The sequence below is a fragment of the Borostomias antarcticus genome (assembly GCF_949987555.1).
Source record: "Borostomias antarcticus genome assembly, chromosome: 23".
In the NCBI taxonomy this organism is placed as follows: Eukaryota; Metazoa; Chordata; class Actinopteri; order Stomiiformes; family Stomiidae; genus Borostomias; species Borostomias antarcticus.
In genome coordinates, this window is record NC_140256.1 from 95,190 (window position 1) to 117,881 (window position 22,692).

The 22,692-nt window shown below is 47.1% G+C and overlaps 1 protein-coding gene across 2 annotated transcripts in view; it reads right to left on the minus strand.

Annotated features, from left to right (window-relative positions):
- The window catches only part of slc4a4a (solute carrier family 4 member 4a), a gene marked incomplete at both ends in the record, with an annotated part of 91,382 nt that overhangs the window by 65,155 nt on the left and 3,535 nt on the right, over window positions 1–22,692 (minus strand). For both annotated transcript variants that reach the window (XM_084457003.1, XM_084457002.1), the window contains 2 exons: window positions 1,637–1,772; window positions 15,801–15,974. In XM_084457003.1, coding sequence (XP_084313129.1) covers window positions 1,637–1,772; window positions 15,801–15,974 — 310 coding nt within the window. The remainder of the gene's footprint in view (window positions 1–1,636; window positions 1,773–15,800; window positions 15,975–22,692) is intronic.

A 22,692-nucleotide genomic window follows, 5' to 3' on the forward strand; every position in this document is an offset into this window, starting at 1 on the left:
AAAACTCCATAACCTTGTATGACACTATAGAAGGAGACTACTTGATGTCATAATGGAGGAACCACAAAGACCCTGTTTTGATTTGGTTTTAGAATGCGTTTTGGACAATCAGATTCAAAGTGGACAGCACTAAAAACAAGTGTAAACGGCCACCAAAACGTTTTGTGAAACATTTCCTCAAACCACTTGCCAAGGTGGTCTGGGACGCATTTGACCACAAATCTAGTCTAAACGCTAATGTGTCCTGATGCGTCCCCGACAAAGACGTAGCAGGAAAACGTCATCAATGCAGGATAATTTTTCTCCTTTTTCACCTTCACTTGCGTTCTTTTTCAAGTCGCAATGACTTGTCCTATCAATCGAAACAGTTGGAATAGTCCAGGCATTCATGCACACCTTTTTCAATCTGCTCGAAGTCTAACGGACTGATTATTGATTTGTTTACATAGAACAAATGTGCGACAAGCACACAGGCAGGAGTGAGTGAGCTACTATAGTTACTACATACAAACACAAGTGGTCAGCTGGACACATTTGGAGACGCATAATGGACATAGGTGTAAACTATGATGTGTCTCGCTGTCCACTTGTGATCTGATCGTCCAAAATGCTTTCTTTTTTTTCTTTAAAAAAAAAAAACCAAGTCTAAACAGGGTCAGAGTTCTGATAACAGGGCTTCACATTAACAATTTTTGATTTTTATAGAACAAAAACAAATGTCTGAACCAATTGATTGTGGTTCATGCCAGTGCATTATTAGTAAATAATATACGTCTGCATTTTTGGAGCATAACAAATCTCATGACTTATATAACTTATTTTATATGACGTCTTGTGTTCATCTTTCAAGGGTGTAAATATAAAAATCAAGGGTGTTAATATAAAAGGAGTAAATGAAAAAAGCTATAATATATATGGAATTGGTATTCCTGACAGCAATACTGAAATTACATTCTTGACCAATTGAAATTCCATAAGATGCTACTGTAGAACAGTAAATATATTTGTTAGCAAAAGGAAAAGGGGGGAAATATGGAGTGGTTTCTACACATCATGCATACTGTATGTTTTGGCATTTTGGCTACGGGGTGCATTTGGCCAGGGGCCAACACCAGCCAAGCACTGGCCAGATCCTTTATTCATAACAGGGTTAGTAGCTCAATCTGGCTTCTGTCTGAGCAGAATGTATCTGACACTTTGAGGAGTGACTAAAACGGGGGCTAACCTTGAAACTGTGAGGAGTGGACTAAAACAGGGGGGTAATGGGTAACGGGTGGAGTGGACTAAAACGGGGGGCAACCTTCAATCATTTATGAAAAGAGATAACTGTCAGAAATGTGATGCCATTTTTCTGTTACTGGGATTATTAAGAACTTTTGAATACTCTGTGGCTTTAAAAACAACCTGTGAGCTGCCTTACACCCTATGAACTTATGGACCTCTTTGATAAAATGACTCTCACCCTAAAATAAAAAACTACATTCCATTACAATTGTTTTGCCAGGGTCTAGATTTGGCAAAGAATGAAAGCATGTAACTGAGCACACCACACTTGACACCTGTCAGGCGAGTGAGCCACTCAGCCATTAGGTTCTTCAGAGCATAAATGCATCATGACTAGTTTGGGGCCTCTTACCTGGCGGTCTCCGTCCACTCCATCTCCTGCCCGTCCACAGACAGCAGCTCGTCCAGCTCGGTGAAGAGCTGTGGCGGCGGAGGCCCGTCGTCGTCCTCCCCCAGCATGAACCGGATCCTCTCAGCCGCCGGGGAGACTGCGGAAAGAGGGAAGATGCTGCGGCTCACAGACGTACAGTGTTGACCATCGGTCTGGGGCTTGGGCTTCCCCTCCTCGCAGCCCAAACCGTTCATCTTGTCCCCGACGGGGGCCGATGGTGGAGGTGGCGGGATCTTCACCACCACCACCTCCTCCTCATCCCTCTCCTCAGAGCCCCCCTCCTTCTTCTCCTGGTTATTGTTGTTTGACGTCTCCATCACTTTTTTATCCCCCCTATCAAGCCTTAAAAAAAGAAGAAGTAAAAAAAGACCGGTTCCCCTTGGAGGTGCTGTGTTAAACGTCTGTGTGTGCAGGTGGGTGGGTGGGTGGTCAAGCTCCACAAGCCCACCACAGCTAGAACCTCATGAAGAAGGGCTCTGGTGAAAGTGACGTCTGTCTTCGGCCCCTAAGTCCAGCGCACTGAGCTCCAGGTAGAGAGAGGAGGAAGAGAGGGGGTCCCCCCTATTGACTACCCCCCATACCCCCATACCCCCAAACCCCCATCCCCACCACCCCTCTCCACAGCCCAAACTGCACCCCTTGCCATTGGTCCGGCACAAAGCCCCATGGAGCCCCCCTCATTAACAACGAGGAAATGGTTCACAAACTGCCCCATTCTTCACCAGAGATGCTTTGCTTTCCTTCCCCTTGTCTTCTAATTTGAATATTTAGTCAAGCCTCAGTGCTCCTATAAAGAAGAACCCCCCCCCCCCCCCCCAGGAGTTCAAAACGATTGATATAGCTACAGTATAAATAATACTTTTCAACACTGCCCCTTCAATGTGTTTTAACTCTCTCTTGACAACAATTGTGGACTCAATAGCCCTTACTGTATGGCAAAGCTGGAGATTGGATTGCTTCATATTGCTCAATAGAACACAGTTTTGCGTGAGAGAGGGAGGCCAACACATGACTGTATGTGTCTGTAGGAACTCACAACCTCACAAGAGCCACCAACAGCTCTGCAGTCAGCGTGCAGCATGTGACCAGGGTTAGGGTTAGACCAGCATGTGACCAGGGTTAGGGTTAGGGTTAGACCAGCATGTGACCAGGGTTATTGTTTGACCAGCATGTGACCAGGGTTAGGGTTAGACCAGCATGTGACCAGGGTTAGAGTTAGGGTTAGACCAGCATGTGACCAGGGTTAGGGTTTGACCAGCATGTGACCAGGGTTAGAGTTAGGGTTAGACCAGCATGTGACCAGAGTTAGGGTTAGACCAGCATGTGACCAGGGTTAGGGTTAGACCAGCATGTGACCAGGGTTAGAGTTAGGGTTAGACCAGCATGTGACCAGGGTTAGGGTTAGACCAGCATGTGACCAGGGTTAGAGTTAGGGTTAGGGTAGGGTTAGGGTTAGTGTTAGGCAGACTAGGCAGAACTGCAGAACAACCCGTCCAATATGAGATAAAATTATCCTTTGAAACCAGACACATTATTTAAATGTGATCAGTTTCTAATCATCGGATATCGTTATAAAGGTTAGATAATGCTTTGTTTTTCTTTGAGGGAGATGGTTTTGTCAACATAACACATGGGTCAAGGAAGGTCCAACACACAACAGCACCATACTGGACACGGACAAAGGAACCATTGTGCTCGACAATCCCTGCTCTTTTCCACCTCGGCTGCAGTTACTTGTGAATATCAATTAAACAAGTTCATGACCAAACTGTCCCTGTCCCGTCCCGGGACACTGAACTAGATCCCTTCACCTCACTGTCCTGTTCCCAGACAAGGGTTAGGGGCTGATGACTGTCCTGTTCCCAGACAAGCTGAGGTCACTGGAACTCCTGTCAGGAGAGATTGCGTAACACCAGGACATTAGATCAGTGCAGCGGATTAGCAGGGATGAAACTATATCTTTATTCTTGGCTTGATCCAAGTACCGCCACATGCATTTGGATTCTAGGTTTAAAGGGATAGTCTGCCCAAATGTCAAGTTCCTGCTTGATGGAATGTAATGAAGGAAAAATAGCAGCCTGAGAGGAAGCTCTGGACGTCAGGTTGATGAGGTCAAATTCAAAGACATTTCCACTCACTGTCCCATTAGCAAGATTGCAACCACAGGGCCTTTTCTGTGTCTCCCTCTGCCTCTCTCTCTCTTTCTTTCTCTCTATCTGTCTCTCTCTCTCTCTCAATCTCTCTGTCTCTCTCTCTTTCTCTCTGTATTTGTCTTTGTACTCTATCAGGCGTACCAGTCAACTGGACTGGAAGGAAAGCAAACCCTGACCCATCTTCAAAGTATTAAACTGAAACAACTTTGGGGCTGACTGTTAGGTCTCTTTGCACTGTCCTGTCTCACCCCTGCATCCTGTCCAATACTAATAAAACAAGTTATGATTCTGAGATGTGTCTCTTCAATGGTTATTAGGTTATAAAAGTGTCAGAGGACAGTAAGAATGTGAATGTTTATGATTCTACAACTGAAAGTCAAGCCAAGCCCAAACTGAATGAATTAAGAAACGGCCGGGGGAAGATTTAACTTCATTTTGCAACTGGATAATACAATTCAACAGCTCTGATTGCAGTATAGTTCTCCACAACTCACACAATCAACTTCGAAGCTCAGTACAAGCAACGCTGTGATGAGGATGCTATATTGGCCTCGTATTGTTTCCCAGTTGCTAAGAGAATACGGAGGGAGGGAGGATGTGTGGGAGCTAGAGAGCAAAAGAGAGAGAGAGAGAGAGAGAGAGAGAGAGAGCAGGAATGGAGCGAAATGGAAATGAAAACCCCATCGTTCAGGCGCATTTTCAAAGCTCTGTGTGTCGTAGCCAAGAGCCACGGCCATTACAAAGGACACTTTGTCCTGGCAGCAGAGGCTCATGGGATAGGACACTGGGGAAGAATGGCCCGCTGCCCCAAAGAGAGCTTAGCGGAGCTGCCACTCCAGGACAGGCCCAGTCCCTCTGCTGACATGCTTCCTACACACAAATACCTCCGTCTGCTCACACGCTTTTGAAGATGTCAGCTCAAAGAATGCGGGACCCTAATTACACGCTTACTGTACGTTACTGTACACTGACTACTGTCATTCAGTAGCACTGAATTTAATCAGTGGCGCCTAACAGGATGTTTTTGTTCATATCACAACAGTTGACTGTCAGTATGCATGAGCAAGGCCTCTGGACACAAGTGCACAGTGAACCTGTGGTCCCTCATACATGATGCATGCCGTCAGCATGTGCATACAGGGTTGGGACAGTATGAAGAAGTGGAGTGGGCTTTTCTACTGTAGATTCATCTACTGAGCCGGCATATAGGCCCATCACATTTTTTGTTCGGTCTAAAATGTAAGCATTTATTCAAAAGTATAGTGAATTAAAACATCACTGATTAAAGTAGTTAGGCCTGATATGTTCCTATAGAGATTTGGGAATTCACTCCACAATGGCAGAAATGCTAACAGTTCAGCCTACAAAGTTATGTCAGACCTCACCACTCTATAAGGTTATCCTATAAAGGAAGCTACAGTATCAGTCGCAACAGGGCTAACTTCATTTTATAATGAGCCATGTATTGATACATGTAGCTAGATGTCTCCCCAGTAGCGTTTCTAGCTTATATGCCACCCTGGGCGAACCTTTGATTGACTGGTGATAAAAACATAATTGACATAAGGAATTAACAATCAGACTTTGCGGATTATGGAGAAAGTTGAATGACAGATATCTGTGTGTGTGTGTGTGTGTGTGTGTGTGTGTGTGTGTGTGTGTGTGTGTGTGTGAGTGAGTGAGTGAGTGAGTGAGTGAGTGAGTGAGTGAGTGAGCTGGACTGGTTAGGAACATGGCTAACGCTACCGCCTGGCTTTGGTTGCGCAGTGGATGACACACTTCCTTTGTGCTGAAAGTCATGCCTTCTTTTTCTCTGGAGATCGTACCCAGTGGAAGACAGAGGAACCTATCGAAAGGCCGATGGTGTCATTTTTCTTCAGCTCAAACAACGCGGATAACTGATAGCTAACTTTATAGGACAACATTTTCTACATTTATTTCATAACGATACATTAAATCATAAAAGTTGACTGCTGAGTCAACTATGTTACAGAACTACACTGAAAAATGGTAAGGGTTAGCTATTAACAGCTAAAAGTTAAGTTTGTACCTTTATATTATATCTAGTTGTGAACTTGATCTGCTTGATCATTTGCTCAAAACACAAGAAATTGCAACAAGACGCATTTATGTGTGTATCTTAATAAGTATAGAACTACAGCATAGTATAGAGCGATGTTGTGCTCTGTGTGTCTCTATAGGGTACATATACAGTACTGTAGGTGTACTCTATAGGGTACATATACAGTACTGTAGGTGTACTCTATAGGGTATATATACAGTAGGTGTACTTTATAGGGTATAGGGAAGACTGATAGAGCTGGATGATTTACTGTACGTATTTAGGAAAAGCTCCACTACCCTGAGACATGGGCATCAATATAGCAATATGAGAAGGGGGTCACCTCGAGGAAATTGAACCCATTTCAGATACCGACATCATTGCAGTATAACTTTCACCACTGGTGAGCGATCACAGTAGGCCATTTTAGAGCAGAGTAGGAGGCTCACTGAACTCATTATAGTTGTGTGGAGGAGTGAAGAGAGGTCTGGGACTAATGGCCTTGGGCAGATAGGATTAGTGAGGGTTGATCTGCCAGGCTGGACAGACAGAGACACGGCCCGGGGGTCTGGGTTCTTTCCTCTGACACAGTTTGATAAAGCACAGTATATACAGTAGGTCATACCCAGTACAGAAGGTCAAACCCAGTATATACAGTAGGTCATACCCAGTACAGTAGGTGAAACCCAGTATATACAGTAGGTGAAACCCAGTACAGTAGGTCAAACCCAGTATATACAGTAGGTCAAACCCAGTACAGTAGGTGAAACCCAGTATATACAGTAGGTGAAACCCAGTACAGTAGGTCAAACCCAGTATATACAGTAGGTCTAACCCAGTATATACAGTAGGTCAAACCCAGTATATACAGTAGGTCAAACCCAGTACAGTAGGTCAAACCCAGTATATACAGTAGGTCAAACCCAGTACAGTAGGTCAAACCCAGTATATACAGTAGGTCAAACCCAGTATATACAGTAGGTCAAACCCAGTACAGTAGGTCAAACCCAGTATATACAGTAGGTCAAACCCAGTATATACATTAGGTCAAATCCAGTACAGTAGGTCAAACCCAGTATATACAGTAGGTCAAACCCAGTATATACAGTAGGTCAAACCCAGTATATACAGTAGGTCATACCCAGTATATACAGTAGGTCAAACCCAGTATATACATTAGGTCAAATCCAGTACAGTAGGTCAAACCCAGTATATACAGTAGGTCAAACCCAGTATATACAGTAGGTCAAACCCAGTATATACATTAGGTCAAACCCAGTACAGTAGGTCAAACCCAGTACAGGAGGTCAAACCCAGTATATACAGTAGGTCAAACCCAGTACAGTAGGTCAAACCCAGTACAGTAGGTCAAACCACTCATCATGTCTGTTGATGTTGACGGACAGTCGTGGGGAATTCAGGCTCCAGAAGAAATACCATCAAATGTGTAGTAGATTTCCCTGCATGGTACGGCATCTGACCCCTAACCCTAACCCATCCACCACAGAGCTCTGCAGAGGGCTAGGGCTAGGGCTAGGGCTAGGGGTAGGGCTAGGGCTAGGGCTAGGGTTAGGGGCTAGGGTAAAGCCATACCAAAGTATGAGATTGAGACTGAGCTGCCGGCCGTCCAGGGTCTCTGCAGCCCGCTGGAGGAGGGAGGAGGAAGAGGAGGAGGAGGAAGGAGGAGGAGGGAGGAGGTGGGAGGGAGAAGGAGGAGGAGGAGGAGGAGGAGGAGGAGGGAGGAGGGAGGAGGAGGAGGGAGGAGGAGGGAGGTGGGAGGGAGAAGGAGGAGGAGGAGGAGGAGGAGGAGGAGGGAGGAGGGAGGAGGACGACGAAGGAGGAGGAGGGAGGAGGGCCTAGGCTTAGCGCCCAGCGGATCCTCTCTAACCCTCTGCCTGGCCTCTCTTTTTACCCACAAGCCATCAGGCTGCTGGACTGCTGACACTAACACTTGCCATATCCACACACCATACCCATACACACACACACGGTCACTTTAAGGAAAGTACTGGGGCGGCTATAGTTCAGTAGGTAGACCAGGTCGTAGGGTCGGGGGTTCAAATCCCGGCTCCTCCTGATGACATGTTGTCGTGTCCTTGAGCAAGACACTGAACCCCAAATTGCTCCCAGTGAGCAGGCTAGCACCTTGCATGGCAGCTGCCACCACTGGTGTGTTTGGATAAAAGCACTATATGAGTGCAGTCCTTTTACTATTTACTGATCACATTGTTACCACTCGTCTCTTTAATGTATATCAGTATTGCATTACATACCTGTTTTGTCTTAGTATAATATTGAGGTGTATGTTTTACCATTCAGTATGACACTGCATTGTTGTTAGTTGACTTACTGTAGACTTTTATAATTACTTAGATTGTATCATTACACTTGTAAAGTTGAGTTGAATCTGATTCTGATTCGGAGAAGTGACTGAACTTCAGTTGCATCCAAAATAGGAAGATTATCTTCATAATCTACGTTGGGGAATTTGGTTGAAATGAAAAACAAAAACAAAACTATTTATTATTAAAGTGAACTGGGTCAAGCAGTCTCATAGCAGACACACAATAGGGCAGGAGGCCAGCACAGGCAGTCCTGCAGTGTCCATCTGACCAAACAGGGTCTTTCAGGTTCAGACTAGACCAGCGAGTCCCCCGGGGAGAGACATATTTTCCATGCCCATGGAGAGAGAGGGAAGGAGGACACAGACCAGTGAGAGGTACAGTATACAGTACAGTCTACCCCATCTACCACACCACAGTACAGTCTACCCCAGTCTACCCCACCAGCTGGGACCACACCGTCCATGGTTTGGCCCTCCATACTGGTGGCTTTCAAATCAAATCAAACTATATTTATATAGCACATTTCAAATAGGAATAGATTTCCTTTCCTTCACTCTTTGTTTGTAGCACTTATGCTTCTACGGCACAACTTTTAGAAAAACAGCCCTCCTGCCCTCCTGATCACATGAGCTCACATTCTGTTTTTGAACTAGGCCAATCGGCATCCTTTGAATGCGATGACGGAATTAAACTGCATGACGTGATTGGTTAGGGGGATGAACTAATCGCTGAGAACTCCTTCGGCAACACCCATCTCAGAAGCGGCTGCAATGGGAGCCTGTTCAGACTGAATAATGAAGTGAAACAAAATGGTAATTCTGTGTCAGGCTAAGTTAGCTAAACTCATTTGAAAGGCTTACTGGCAATTCCCATGTTATGTTTTAAACAGTGCATTTTCTCCGTCTAATATATGGTTTAACATCCGTATGCTTATCATTCTGACAAAAGTCATGTATACTACTGTAGTAGGTTAAATTAAAGTCAATTTGGATGCTCGTGGGTCTAGTTGCCTAACAAAGAGAGGAACGTTTCCCCGTCTGGACATGGCTGGTTGATTAGACTCTCACAGTAGATGTTCCTATTTCCCCAAAAGTATGTAAGGATCTCTGAGAGAGAGAGGTAAAGATGTGATCATCACCATCAAATCTGCTTCATCAAACAGTGAAACTAAACAAAAACAGGCAGCCATGCCAGGACTAACTAAACATATGATATTTGACACATTTGGCTACATGATACCAATTCCTAAAAAAAACATAAAAAAAGAACATGCAGTTAACCATTTTCTAGGAGCTTGCTTGATCGTCTTGTCAGGGTAGAATTTTTACAGTTTCTCCCATATTGGCTCAAATGGTTTAACTGCTTTTTACCTCCCTCTGGAAAATGAGTGTCAGTGTTGGTATATACAGTATATGTATTTAAATGAGTGTCAGGGTTAGTATATATATATATATATATATATATATATATGTATTTAAATGAGTGTCAGGGTTAGTATATATATATATATATATTGTGGCATCCTCCTGCTCATTGGGCGGCACAAGGCTTCCCCAGCGGTGCTGCCTCCTCGGCCCAAAGCCGAGCGCCAGCTCCACACTCAACCTCAGCACCAGGGACAGCGCCAGCCCCACACCCACCTTCAGCACCAGAGACAGCGCGGCCAGGTTGTAGACAGCATCTACAGGCCATTCCTGATCACCACGGCAACGCTGTTCCCCAGCTGCCCCAAATCAGCTCGTCAACGTGGAGCTGCAGCAACCCCAGCTGCAGCTAATCTACCAGGGCACAAAAGACCAGCAGAAGGGGCGAAGAGCAGTCAGTATTGGACTCAGTCTAAACCTGACCCCGGCCGCCCTGAGACCTGCTCTGCCCAGCTGAAGGAGACTGGGAGCCGAGGCAGCACGGCTGACCGTTTTGTTTCTTTTTGACGTTTTTTCTGTGGGATACCCTGAGTGGTATTTTTTCAATAAACGTGCCAAGAGCGTAGACCTTCCCTCAGACTCCCTCTTGTTCTCCACCTGCCTCACTGCCTTGCTTGTGACAGTGGTGGAGAATGCGGGCAGCGTGAGACCGTTGGAGAAGAGGAACCGAGACCCAACCCTGGCTTCCAGCGCTCTTGAGAAAGCTGTCGTCCTGCTCCTCCAGTCGCAAGCCCAACTCCAAGACGGACTCAACCGCCTCATCACCTGTAGCACCAGCCCCGCGCCTACCCCGAGAGCAGCGCCGGTACAATTGCTTACCATACTCGGGCCCGACGATGACATAGAAGCATATCTGGAGTTATTTGAAAGAACGGCTGATCAGGAGAGATGGCCAAGGATGGAGTGGGGAACCATCCTCGCCCCCTACCTCACCGGCGACGTGCAACGCACCTGTCACGACCTCAGAGGGGATGACGCCACAGATTACCACACCCTGAAGATGGCCATCCTAGCCCAATACGGGGTGAACTTGCAGGCTCGAGCACAGCAGTGGCACGCCTGGGAGATGGAGGTCCGGGGTCCCATCAGGAGCCAGGTGACTCAGTTGACCAGGCTGACGCGGAGGTGGCTCACCTCCGGAGCAGGACCCAGTGCAGTGGATCGCCACCATTCTCTGATCCCTTCCTACTGCGGCCCGGCGCCAGGTTGCCCTGCAATATCCAGCTTCTGTCAAGGAGCTTATTGAGGTACTTGAAGGGTACCAGGTCACGGAGCAGATAATGGCGACGTGTCTCCGTCGACGATGTGAGGAAGGGCCGGACAGTACCAGCCTACCCTCCGCCCGGACGCCTTGCCAGAACCCTGCCCCAAACCCCAAGAGGAAGGGAGCAGACCCAGCCGAAGCATGGAGGTGCTTTGCCTGCGGGGAGCCGGGGCATCTTGCACGTCAGTGCCCACACCAGGATGTGCATGTGCAATCCACCAACGCAGATGAGGAGAAACAGGACGGCACGCACCCTTCTCACTACCTGTTGGGCCCTCAAGGGGGCACCCGCGCCCCACCTACCTGTGCGGGTGGGAGGTCAGAACACTTATGCCCTGGTCGACACAGGGAGCGGAGTCACCCTGGTGCGGCCCCACCTCGCCTCCGGACCCCGCGGACCCCCCATAGAGGTCGGGTGCGTTTATGGTGACACACAAGCCTACCCTACAGTGCACATCGAAGTGCGCACTCCCAAAGGGGTGTTCCAGGTGGAGGCCGGGCTGGTGCGTGCCCTACCCGTCCCTCTCCTGATTGGCAGGCACTGTCCCATCTTCAGCCGCTTGGTGCAGTAGCCCAGGGGGGCTCGACCCAAATCCCGACGCCCAAAAGGAAGAAGAATGGCATTGGTGGCCTCTCCAGCCTCATCTTCATCTCCGGCGATGAGCCCGCCGGTCTCGGACCACTCCTCCGGCGAACCCCAGCAAGAAACCGACCCGGAGCCGGCCAAGAATGAGGGACCAGACCAGACCAGCCACAACACTGCACCCTAACCCTAACCCTCCCAGAGGCGGCCGAAAGCTCACCCCTGACAGAGTTCTCAGATTTCCCCTTTCAGGGGGAGAACCACAGGGAACCCATGGGCCAATTTGCTGCAGCCCAACAAGAGGACGAGAACCTCTGCCACGCCTGTGGAAAAGTCGTGGCCCACGATGATCAGACCCTCAACCTGGTGAGTCCCCCCACACCTCCCTACTTCTGTATTAAAAACCAAATGTTGTATTGTGTCGACAAAACTAATGAACGCCTGATTGAACAGTTGGTAGTCCCCAAGAGCTATGTGTCCAAAGTATTGTTCATGGCCCACAATCACGTGCTGCGGACCCACCTGGGGATGGACAAGACCCGAGAGAGGATCCTGGTGAGGTTCTACTGGCCTGGGGTGAGGAGAGCCGTCGAGGACCACTGCAGAAGGTGTGAAGCCTGCCAGGTGAATGCCCCACTTCCCCATTACCGGAACCCATTGATACCCCTCCCTATCATTGATGTGCCCTTTGACCGCATCGCCATGGACATCGTGGGCCCCTTACCAAAATCCAGCCGGGGCCATCGGTACATCCTAGTGATCCTGGATTCTGCCACCCACTACCCCGAGGCCCTTCCCCTTCAGGCCGCGACTGCCAAGGCAGTAGCAAAGGTACTGGTGTTGCTCTTCAGCAGGGTGGGTATAGTTAAGGAACTGGTGTTGCTCTTCAGCAGGGTGGGTATAGTTAAGGAACTGGTGTTGCTCTTCAGCAGGGTGGGTATAGTTAAGGACGTTCTCACTGATCAGGGCTCATGCTTCATGTCCTCTGTCCTGAAGGAGGTCCTGCGCCTGCTGCATGTCTAACAGCTGCGGACCTCTGTATACCATCCTCAGATCGATGGCCTTGTGGAACCCTTCAACAAAACGGTAAAACCCATGCTAAAGAAAGTAACAGAGGTGGATGTGCGTAATTGGGATCTGCTGTTGCCCTTTGTTTTATTTGCGATTCGTGAAGTTCCCCTGGCCTCTACAGGATTTTCCCCATTTGATCTGCTGTTCGGAAGGAGACCCCGGGGGCTGCTGGACATCGCCAAGGAGGCCTGGGAGACCCAGGCCTCTCCGCATCGCACAGTGATTGAGCATGTGGACTCCATGCAACAGCAGCTTCGTCAAGTGTAGCCAGTGGTGAGAGAACACATGGAGAAAGCCCAGCAGAGCCAAGCCTGCTGCTATAACCGGGGAGCCCAACTGCGAGCCTTTGCCCCTGGAGACCTGGTCCTCATCCTCATACCCTCAGCTGAATGCAAGTTCCTCGCTCGCTGGAGGGGACCCTACGAGGTAATGGAAAAGGTGAGCGAAGTAAACTACAGAGTCCGACAGCCGGGGAGACGAAAACCCACCCAGTTATACCATGTTAACCTTTTAAAAGCCTACCAGGAACCAGCAGAACCCGCAGGAGAAGTGGTCTCGGCGTTCCTGACCCAGCCGATCTGCCTGGACGTGCCCTGAGGGGACCAGCTGGGACCAGACCAGGCGAAGGACCTGAAGTAACTCGTCATGCAACATCGGGATGTATTCTCCGAGCTACCGGGACGCACCACCCTGGTGCAACATGACATCCACACCCCACCAGGACAACACGTGTGCTTACGGCCCTATCAGCTCCCAGAAGCCCAAAGGAAGGCAGTGAGGAAGGAGGTGAAGAACATGCTCGAGCTGGGGGTCATTGAGTAGTCCCACAGCCCCTGGTCCAGCCCGATTGTACTGGTACCGAAGCCCGACGGAACATGGAGGTTCTGCAACGATTTTTGTAAGCTGAATGAGATATCTAGTTTTGATGCCTATCCAATGCCCCAAGTAGATGAGCTCATAGAGCGGCTAGGAGGAGCCCGGTTTGTCTCCACCCTGGACCTCACCAAGGGGTACTGGCAGGTGCCACTCACCCCTCAGGCGAGAGAAAAAACTGCTTTCGCATCCCTGGACGGGCTGTTCCAGTTCACTGTACTGCCGTTCAGGGTGCACGGTGCCCCGGCCACTTTCCAACGCCTGATGGATCGGATTCTCCGGCCCCATGTGGAGTATGCTGCTGCATATCTAGATGACATCATCATCTACAGCCCGGGCTGGGAGACCCATCTGACCACCTGTGCGCGGTCCTGCGGGCATTGCGCCAGGCCGGACTCACTCCCAATCCCAGGAAATGCCTCATACCTGGGATATAAGATTAGTCGGGGTTGTGTGAGACCCCAGGAGAAGAAAGTAGAGGCCATCGCCTCGTGGCCCACCCCTCAGACCAAAAAACAGGTGAAGTCCTTCCTGGGGCTGGTAGGCTACTACCAACGGTTCGTCCCCCACTTCGCATCCCTCGCTGCCCCACTCCACAACCTGACTAAAAAATGGCTGCCCGAGAAGGTGGTCTGGACCCCTGAAGCTGATACCTATTCAACACCCTCAGGCAAGCTCTCTGTTCTGAACCTATACTAACCACCCCTGACTTTACCCTTCCCTTCATTGTGCATACAGATGCGTCCGATGTAGGCCTAGGAGCAGTGATGTCGCAGGAGCGAGAGGGGGAAGAGCACCCGGTGGTTTATGTAAGCAGGAACTCTTCAAACACGAAAGGGCTTATTCAACTGTAGAGAAGGAGGCACTGGCCATTAAATGGGCTTTAGAACACCTGAAATACTACCTCCTAGGCAGGCGTTTCCACCTGCTGACGGATCATGCTCCCCTCAAATGGTTGAGCGCGGCCAAAGACACCAATGGGCGAATAACACGGTGGTTCCTCAGCCTGCAGAATTTCGACTTTCAGGTCGGTGCCATGCCAACGCGGACGCCCTCTCCCGGAGGGGCACCTGCAACTGGGCCATCTGGGGAGGCCCCGGTCTTGTTCCAAGGGGGGGGGAATGTGGCATCCTCCTGCCCGTTGGGCGGCACAAGGCTTCCCCAGCGGTGCTGCCTCCAGGCCCAACAGTGCCCAAAGCCGAGCGCCAGCTCCACACTCAAACTCAGCACCAGGGACAGCGCCAGCACCACACCCACCTTCAGCACCATGAACAGCGCGGCCAGGTTGTAGACAGCATCTACAGGCCATTCCTGATCACCACGGCAACGCTGTTCCCCAGCTGCCCCAAATCAGCTCGTCAGCGTGTAGCTGCAGCAACCCCAGCTGCAGCTAATCTACCAGGGCACAAAAGACCAGCAGAAGGGGCGAAGAGCAGTCAGTATTGGACTCAGTCTAAACCTGACCCCGGCCGCCCTGAGACCTGCTCTGCCCAGCTGAAGGAGACCGGGAACCGAGTCAGCATGGCTGACCGTTTTTGTTTCTTTTTGAGGTTTTTTCTGTGGGATACCCTGAGTGGTATTTTTTCAATAAACACGCCAAGAGCGCAGACCTGCCCTCGGATTCAGACTCCCTCTTGTTCTCCACCTGCCATGTGTATATATGTATTTAAATGAGTGTCAGGGTTAGTATATATTTATATATATATGTACTTAAATGAGTGTCAGGGTTAGTGTATATACATGTACTTAAATGAGTGTCAGGGTTAGTGTATATATATGTATTTAAATGAGTGTCAGGGTTAGTATGTGTATTTAAATGTGTCAGGGTATATATACAGTATATATTGTGTACAAATGTGCCAAATATGAACTGGCTTTTCACAGACTTCAGCAAACATGAACAGCCACCCCCATTGACTCTGACTCCTCTGTAACCCCTCTCAAACCCCAACCCCTCTTTCTGTTCTCTCACTCTTCCTTGCCTTTTATTCTCTAACAAACGAATACAGATACCTCCTAAGTACTGTAGTCTGCCTGAGGGCAAAGTGCAGCTTCAGTGCACACAGACACACACATACATGCGAGCACACACACATGCGCACATACACTCATCCTGACCGAGACTCACAAGAATCGAATGGCTGTTACTTCCATGCCAAGTCCTCACACTTGTATGTCCAAACACACTTGTCATTCAGTGTGGCAGGCCCAGCTATTCGCTCTAAGTGAAATCCCATGGGTCAAAGAGGAGTAAGAGGTTGAGAGATTCTGTACAGATTCTGTTAAGTCCTAACCCAGCCATGGACAGAGAGAGGGTTAGTAATCTGGCCTGACGTTGGTTCAGACTTACTGAGGGGTCTGAGGATGCTGTCTCTGGCCTCATCGTTGTTTTCCGTGTCTGACCTGTCGGAGGCGTTCTCCATCAGCCTCTCCTTCCTGTCCTTGTGAGGCGCTCGTCTGCGGTGGCGTCTCCGGCGCCGGTAGCTCTTGGGCACGTGCACGCCGATATAGACGGTGCGGTGACCTGCGGACACAGGAGCATTAGGGTTAGGGTCTGATCAAGTCATCATATCATCTATGCATCGTGACACATACTCGTTGCTTTAAATAACCTATATAAATAACCTATAGCCAGGATCTATTGTATCTATTGTAACTGATATGGGTGGGACAAAATAAATAAATTGAAGCTATATTGTACTATTTATAATAGTATAAACTCAGTTTATGGTCAAATCAAAGTCTCTGAGATACTAATACCATGCAAATTCCCTCCCAGATAGATGCCAACTCAACACATAACCATCCCCTCCTAACCCTAACCCTAGCCCTAACCCTAACCCTAGCCCCCTCCTCCCCCACACTCACAGCTCCTCTGCAAAACATGGATTTCAAACCATAGGATTGGCATAGGAGCCTACATGTAACTCAATCATATGCTCACACAGGGTAGTGGACAAGTGTACACTTCTAGTAAAGGGGAGGCAAACTGGGATACAGGGTATGAGAACCTTGGTTAGGAAAATATCCTGAAATCTCAACGCTCCAAGACCCAGCCAATGGGAGAAGAGAACAGTCCGGACAGGACATACTGTGGGAGTTTGCAGCAGACTGTCAAACCAAATATTTTGACAGAGAAGAAGTAGCGGGTAGCGGAGAACTTTTCAAGGTACTGTATGGGTTTGTTTCACTCACACTGCTAGCACCAGCTCAGTGGCCTTGTGGTTAGAGCGCCTGCCCTGAGATTGTGAGGTTGGGGGTTCGATCCCCGTCCGAGTTGTACCAAAGACTATAAAAATGGTACCCAATACCTCCCTCACTCAGCACCAAGGGTTGGATTGGGGTTACTAGCATCATGTCTAAGGGGTGTACTTGTACATCAAGGCCCAATCCCAATTCGCCCTTGGCCCTAACCCTCGGAAATGCGCGTTCACGCTAGGGGCGTCCCAATTATCTTTGTGTCTAGGGTTAGGGCGAAGTGCGAGGGCTAGATAGCCCTTGAAACTGAGATTTTCGGGACCCACACTTAAGAACGAGGGCTACCCAGAATGCTTTGCAAATCTCCTCTCAAAAATCTGTCGACAAGATGGCGGCGGCCACCGACCGAAAAAATGAAATCCACAAATGTATTTTTTTCTTTGTTAATAGATGTAAACATTGCGATAACCATCGCATTATTATTGTTTTATGTTGTTTCAATGTAGTATATATATATTATTTATAACAAGCATGACACAAAAGATCGCTAGTCTCTAACGTTAACTAGCTAGCTTACCACATAGTTTACATTACATTAATCACAGCAGCTTTTTTACTAACGCTATTTAGAACTATAATGTTATACACAATGTATTTGAGCTTGCTATGTGAACATTGGCTTTGTGAATGTACAGTCTTACTGATGACGTAGCGGTCTTGAAGGGGTGTCCCATTTCTTAGGGACGATTTCTACCCCTTAACCCTTGACACTCCATTTCGAAGGGCAAGGGCTAGGGCCAAGGGATAGGGGAAGGGCTAGAAAAGAGAATTGGGATTCGGCCCAAGTTGCCTCACCCTAAGGAATCAGGAGATAGGCTCCTGCCCTATGGCTTGAGAACCAAGGCTACTTCTTCTTCCCCCACACTAGAGCCTCAGATCTCAGGACTGTGTGTTCTTTACATGCATGCTACTGTATGACCCCTGACCCATACCCCAGTATGGCACACAAACAGGCAGGTCGTCTGTCCCCTCGCTATGGTCAGACTGACAACAAGCTTGTACAAACAGAGCTCTTCTGACATGAAATTACAGGACCTGTGCATTAACAGAATAAGAAACCGTGTGCTCAACTATCAGACTGTACACTAACCCTCTAACCCCCTGACTGTAATGTAATGTAATGCCTCTCTCCTTAATCTTCTCGTAAAACAAGACAAAACAAAATATTTAAAGAGAGAAAATTAAATTCACAGCCTGGGACTTACTGGTAGTGCCTAGTTTCAGATGAATTATACAGCCATACTCTTTAAACACCAAGTTTAATTGCAGGCTAAGAATGTTCAAACTCAAATGAAGGACAATCATGGGACCAGCCATACTGTAGATCCTACTGTACTCCAGCTAGCCCTGAGGCAGCACCACATAGAAAAAGGAAAAACCAATTGTCAATAATAATGATAATAATAATAATAAACTATATTTGTATAGAACCTTACATATAAAAGAATGCAGCTCAAAGTGTAGGTTTGGAGAGGTATCTCAGGCCTGATGGTGCTTCCTTGTAACACCACCAGTGTTCCCAAACAAAGACTCTATTAGATCTGTGTCAAGCAATGTCCTCGGGGCAGACTCCACAGCCCTGGCCACACACACAGCACATGACATAACCAGGAGGTCTTGGAGCCAGGGACAACAACAGACCATTTCTCCACTCACAGACAACAGTACTTATTCTTTTGAGCTGAATCACAATGAATTTAGTTTTGAGTTGTTGTTTTTTCCAAATACGACTTCTGACAATCCTGCATTGAAGAGTGTCAACACAAAAGTCGGAACACAAAAAAACAGGGCCAAGACCGAGACTTAAGAACAAGAATGTACAGTACTTCCAAAACATAAGAAATAAAATGATTCACAACAAATGTAAAACATTATCATAAAGCATTCAATACATTCTATAAATCGGTATAAGGTAAGTCTGGTTGAAAACCTTGCCTGTATTGCCGAACCTACCATTATTATTACCCAATAGACTTTGGGTAAAACAGAAAATGGAGCAACTCCAATATTTACACAACAAAAAACAATTGTTGTTAGGCGATGTCCCACCAGGATGGACCACAGACTTCGTCACACCACACCTCAACCTCCAGATTCCTGCTTCATACTGTAGCTTATTTTACTGTTGACCAGCTTATTGTCGCTAGCAACTTCAAGTTCTCATTAAATTCGGTGTGGTCAACGTTATCATTTGCATTTCATTAAAACTGTATTAAACACTCTAGCAGAAATGAACTGGGATTATAATATTAATGGTGCGTGTGAGAGAGTAAAATTTACAAACTGTTGCATGTTGGCATGGTCTTGAATATCACCCCCAGCTCTGTTTTTATGCCTACTGAGGCTCATGGGTAAAATTCTCCGGCTTTTCTGAGCCACACAGTAGATGTGATGGCACCCCAACTAACAAACTACACCACACAGTAGGTATACAGTAGCAACTAGTAAACTACACCACACAGCGGGTAAAAACTAACAAACTACACCACACAGTAGGTATAGCAACTAGAAAACTACACCACACAGCGGGTAAAAACTAACAAACTACACCACACAGCGGGTAAAAACTAACAAACTACACCACACAGTAGGTATAGCAACTAGAAAACTACACCACACAGTAGGTACAGCAACTAGAAAACTACACCACACAGTAGGTATAGCAACTAGAAAACTACACCACACAGTAGGTATAGCAACTAGAAAACTACACCACACAGTAGGTATAGCAACTAGAAAACTACACCACACAGTGGGTACAGCAACTAGAAAACTACACCACATAGTGGGTATAGCAACTAGAAAACTACACCACACAGTGGGTACAGCAACTAGAAAACTACACCACACAGTGGGTACAGCAACTAGAAAACTACACCACACAGTAGGTACAGCAACTAGAAAACTACACCACACAGTAGGTACAGCAACTAGAAAACTACACCACACAGTGGGTATAGCAACTAGAAAACTACACCACATAGTGGGTATAGCAACTAGAAAACTACACCACACAGTGGGTATAGCAACTAGAAAACTACACCACACAGTGGGTACAGCAACTAGAAAACTACACCACATAGTGGGTATAGCAACTAGAAAACTACACCACACAGTAGGTACAGCAACTAGAAAACTACACCACACAGTAGGTACAGCAACTAGAAAACTACACCACACAGTAGGTACAGCAACTAGAAAACTACACCACACAGTGGGTATAGCAACTAGAAAACTACACCACATAGTGGGTATAGCAACTAGAAAACTACACCACACAGTAGGTACAGCAACTAGAAAACTACACCACACAGTGGGTATAGCAACTAGAAAACTACACCACACAGTAGGTATAGCAACTAGAAAACTACACCACACAGTAGGTATAGCAACTAGAAAACTACACCACACAGTAGGTATAGCAACTAGAAAACTACACCACACAGTAGGTACAGCAACTAGAAAACTACACCACACAGTAGGTATAGCAACTAGAAAACTATACCACACAGTGGGTACAGCAACTAGAAAACTACACCACACAGTAGGTATAGCAACTAGAAAACTACACCACATAGTGGGTATAGCAACTAGAAAACTACACCACACAGTGGGTATAGCAACTAGAAAACTACACCACATAGTGGGTATAGCAACTAGAAAACTACACCACACAGTAGGTACAGCAACTAGAAAACTACACCACACAGTGGGTATAGCAACTAGAAAACTACACCACATAGTGGGTACAGCAACTAGAAAACTACACCACACAGTAGGTATAGCAACTAGAAAACTACACCACACAGTGGGTACAGCAACTAGAAAACTACACCACATAGTGGGTATAGCAACTAGAAAACTATACCACACAGTGGGTAGCAATACACAAACAGACTCATGACACATTGGGTACAGCAACAAACCCCACCAGCACAAAGGATGGTGTGTGGGGTGTTTTGGGGAAAATTAGGGCGACAGTGAATGAGAGAGAGAGAGAGAGAGAGAGAGGGAGGGAGGGAGAGAGAGAGAGAGAGAGAGAGAGAGAGAGAGAGAGAGAGAAAGGGAGAGAGAGAGACCAAAGAGAGAGTGATAGATGAGGACAGAGAAGGAAGTAGAGAGGGGGAGAGCTGGAAAAGGAGATTTGTACTCTACCACAGGAACTGTGTAATCAACTTCCTCCTCTCTTTTTGGAGGGAGAAATGTTGTTTTGGGCTTCACCCTCAGAGAGGACTGAATGAAGTGAATGTTCGCTGGCTGGCGGTCTTGTTGAGCTCCCAACATCGCCTGAGAGACACCGTCACCACCAGTTTCCCCAGTAACCAAGGTACTGGCCCAGTACTGGGACAGCAGGGATAGTGTGGAGAGTGGCAGCGCCCACAGCATGCTAATCTAAACTCACTGCTGAAAACCAATGATCCTGAATGATCTTAAGTACAGGGTTCAAATAACACAAATACATATGAAACTATGGATTCTGCTTCACTTTAGTGGCTTTACATTCTCAATACTCAGCAAATGCAATTCAAAAAATCACACCCAGGTGGTGAAGTAAGTGGTTTGGAGGTTATGAGCAATCTCTACTGCCCTCTGGTGCTGGTGTGCGACGGTATTGGCGACTCCTGATTGGTCTAAATCTCATGCTACTAACGGACACAGACACGTCATGTATAGAAGACGGCTGCACTTAAAGCTGCAATCAGTGATTTTATTCATATTGTCGAAACTACTTAAAACCACCTGCTATCAGATTGTTTCACTCAGCCCAAGGGGCAGATGAATGTACGTTAGCAAGCGCAGCTTTACAGCGCCTGGGCCAGCCCGCAGAAAGACTGAGCTGTGCCGCTTCATTTTACATTGGATGAACGAAATCTGCAGCTCATCGCGCAAGCAGCGCAAGTAAACACCCTCAAACCTTAATGTGTGTGGGGGAAATAGAATACCTCTGTGTAACTAACAGCTTTAAATTACGAGGACTGATGTGGTACTGTAGGCTATCTTTAGCCTGGTCATATTTGCTGTTGATGGTTTATGATGATTGCATCAGTCATACTGTATCTTATTTTATCTTAAGGGATTAAAATCCCTGGCATCTGTTCATTTTCTTAAGCCAATTGTTTACAAAATCTTGTAGCCCAAGTGCACCTGAATGGCTACCGGTGGCCTGTCTGTTGTTATTCCAGCTTTTCTGCCTTTGTTGTAAGTAACCGCACCGTGCCTTACTGTAGCTCCACCCCCCATGCCTTATATGGCTCTGTCTCACTCAATGGGCACACAAACACACACAAACACACACACACAAACACACACACACACAAACACACAAACACACACACACAAACACACACACAAACACACACACATACACAAACACACACACAAACACAGAAACACACACACACAAACACACACACAAACACACACACATACACAAACACACACAAACACAGAAACACACACACAAACTCACACACAAACACACACACAAACACACAGAAACACACAAACACAAACACACACACAAACACACACACACACACACACAAACACAGAAACACACACACAAACACACACACAAACACACACACACACAAACACACACACACACACACAAACACAAACACACTCACACAAACACACAAACGTACAGACACAAACACACACACACACACAAACACACACACACACATGTCACACATAGAAGGGGCTGCACCGCTTAAAAAGATTTTGTTGGGATAGAAATTCATGAATGAAATGAAAAGTTTAAATGAAAAGTTAATTCATTCATTTTGTTTCAAAATAACATAACTGAGGTCTCAAAATAAGGTGTAAAAATATAAATGCTGTGCTGCAACATTGTTTTATCACATAATGTTCAGGGTCAAATGAATACTGATAAGAAGCTCTCATATCAGAGATCAGAGAGGCCTTTAGTACAGACTGATGATTGCATGCTGGAGGTGTGGCACAGTGCCAGGACATTT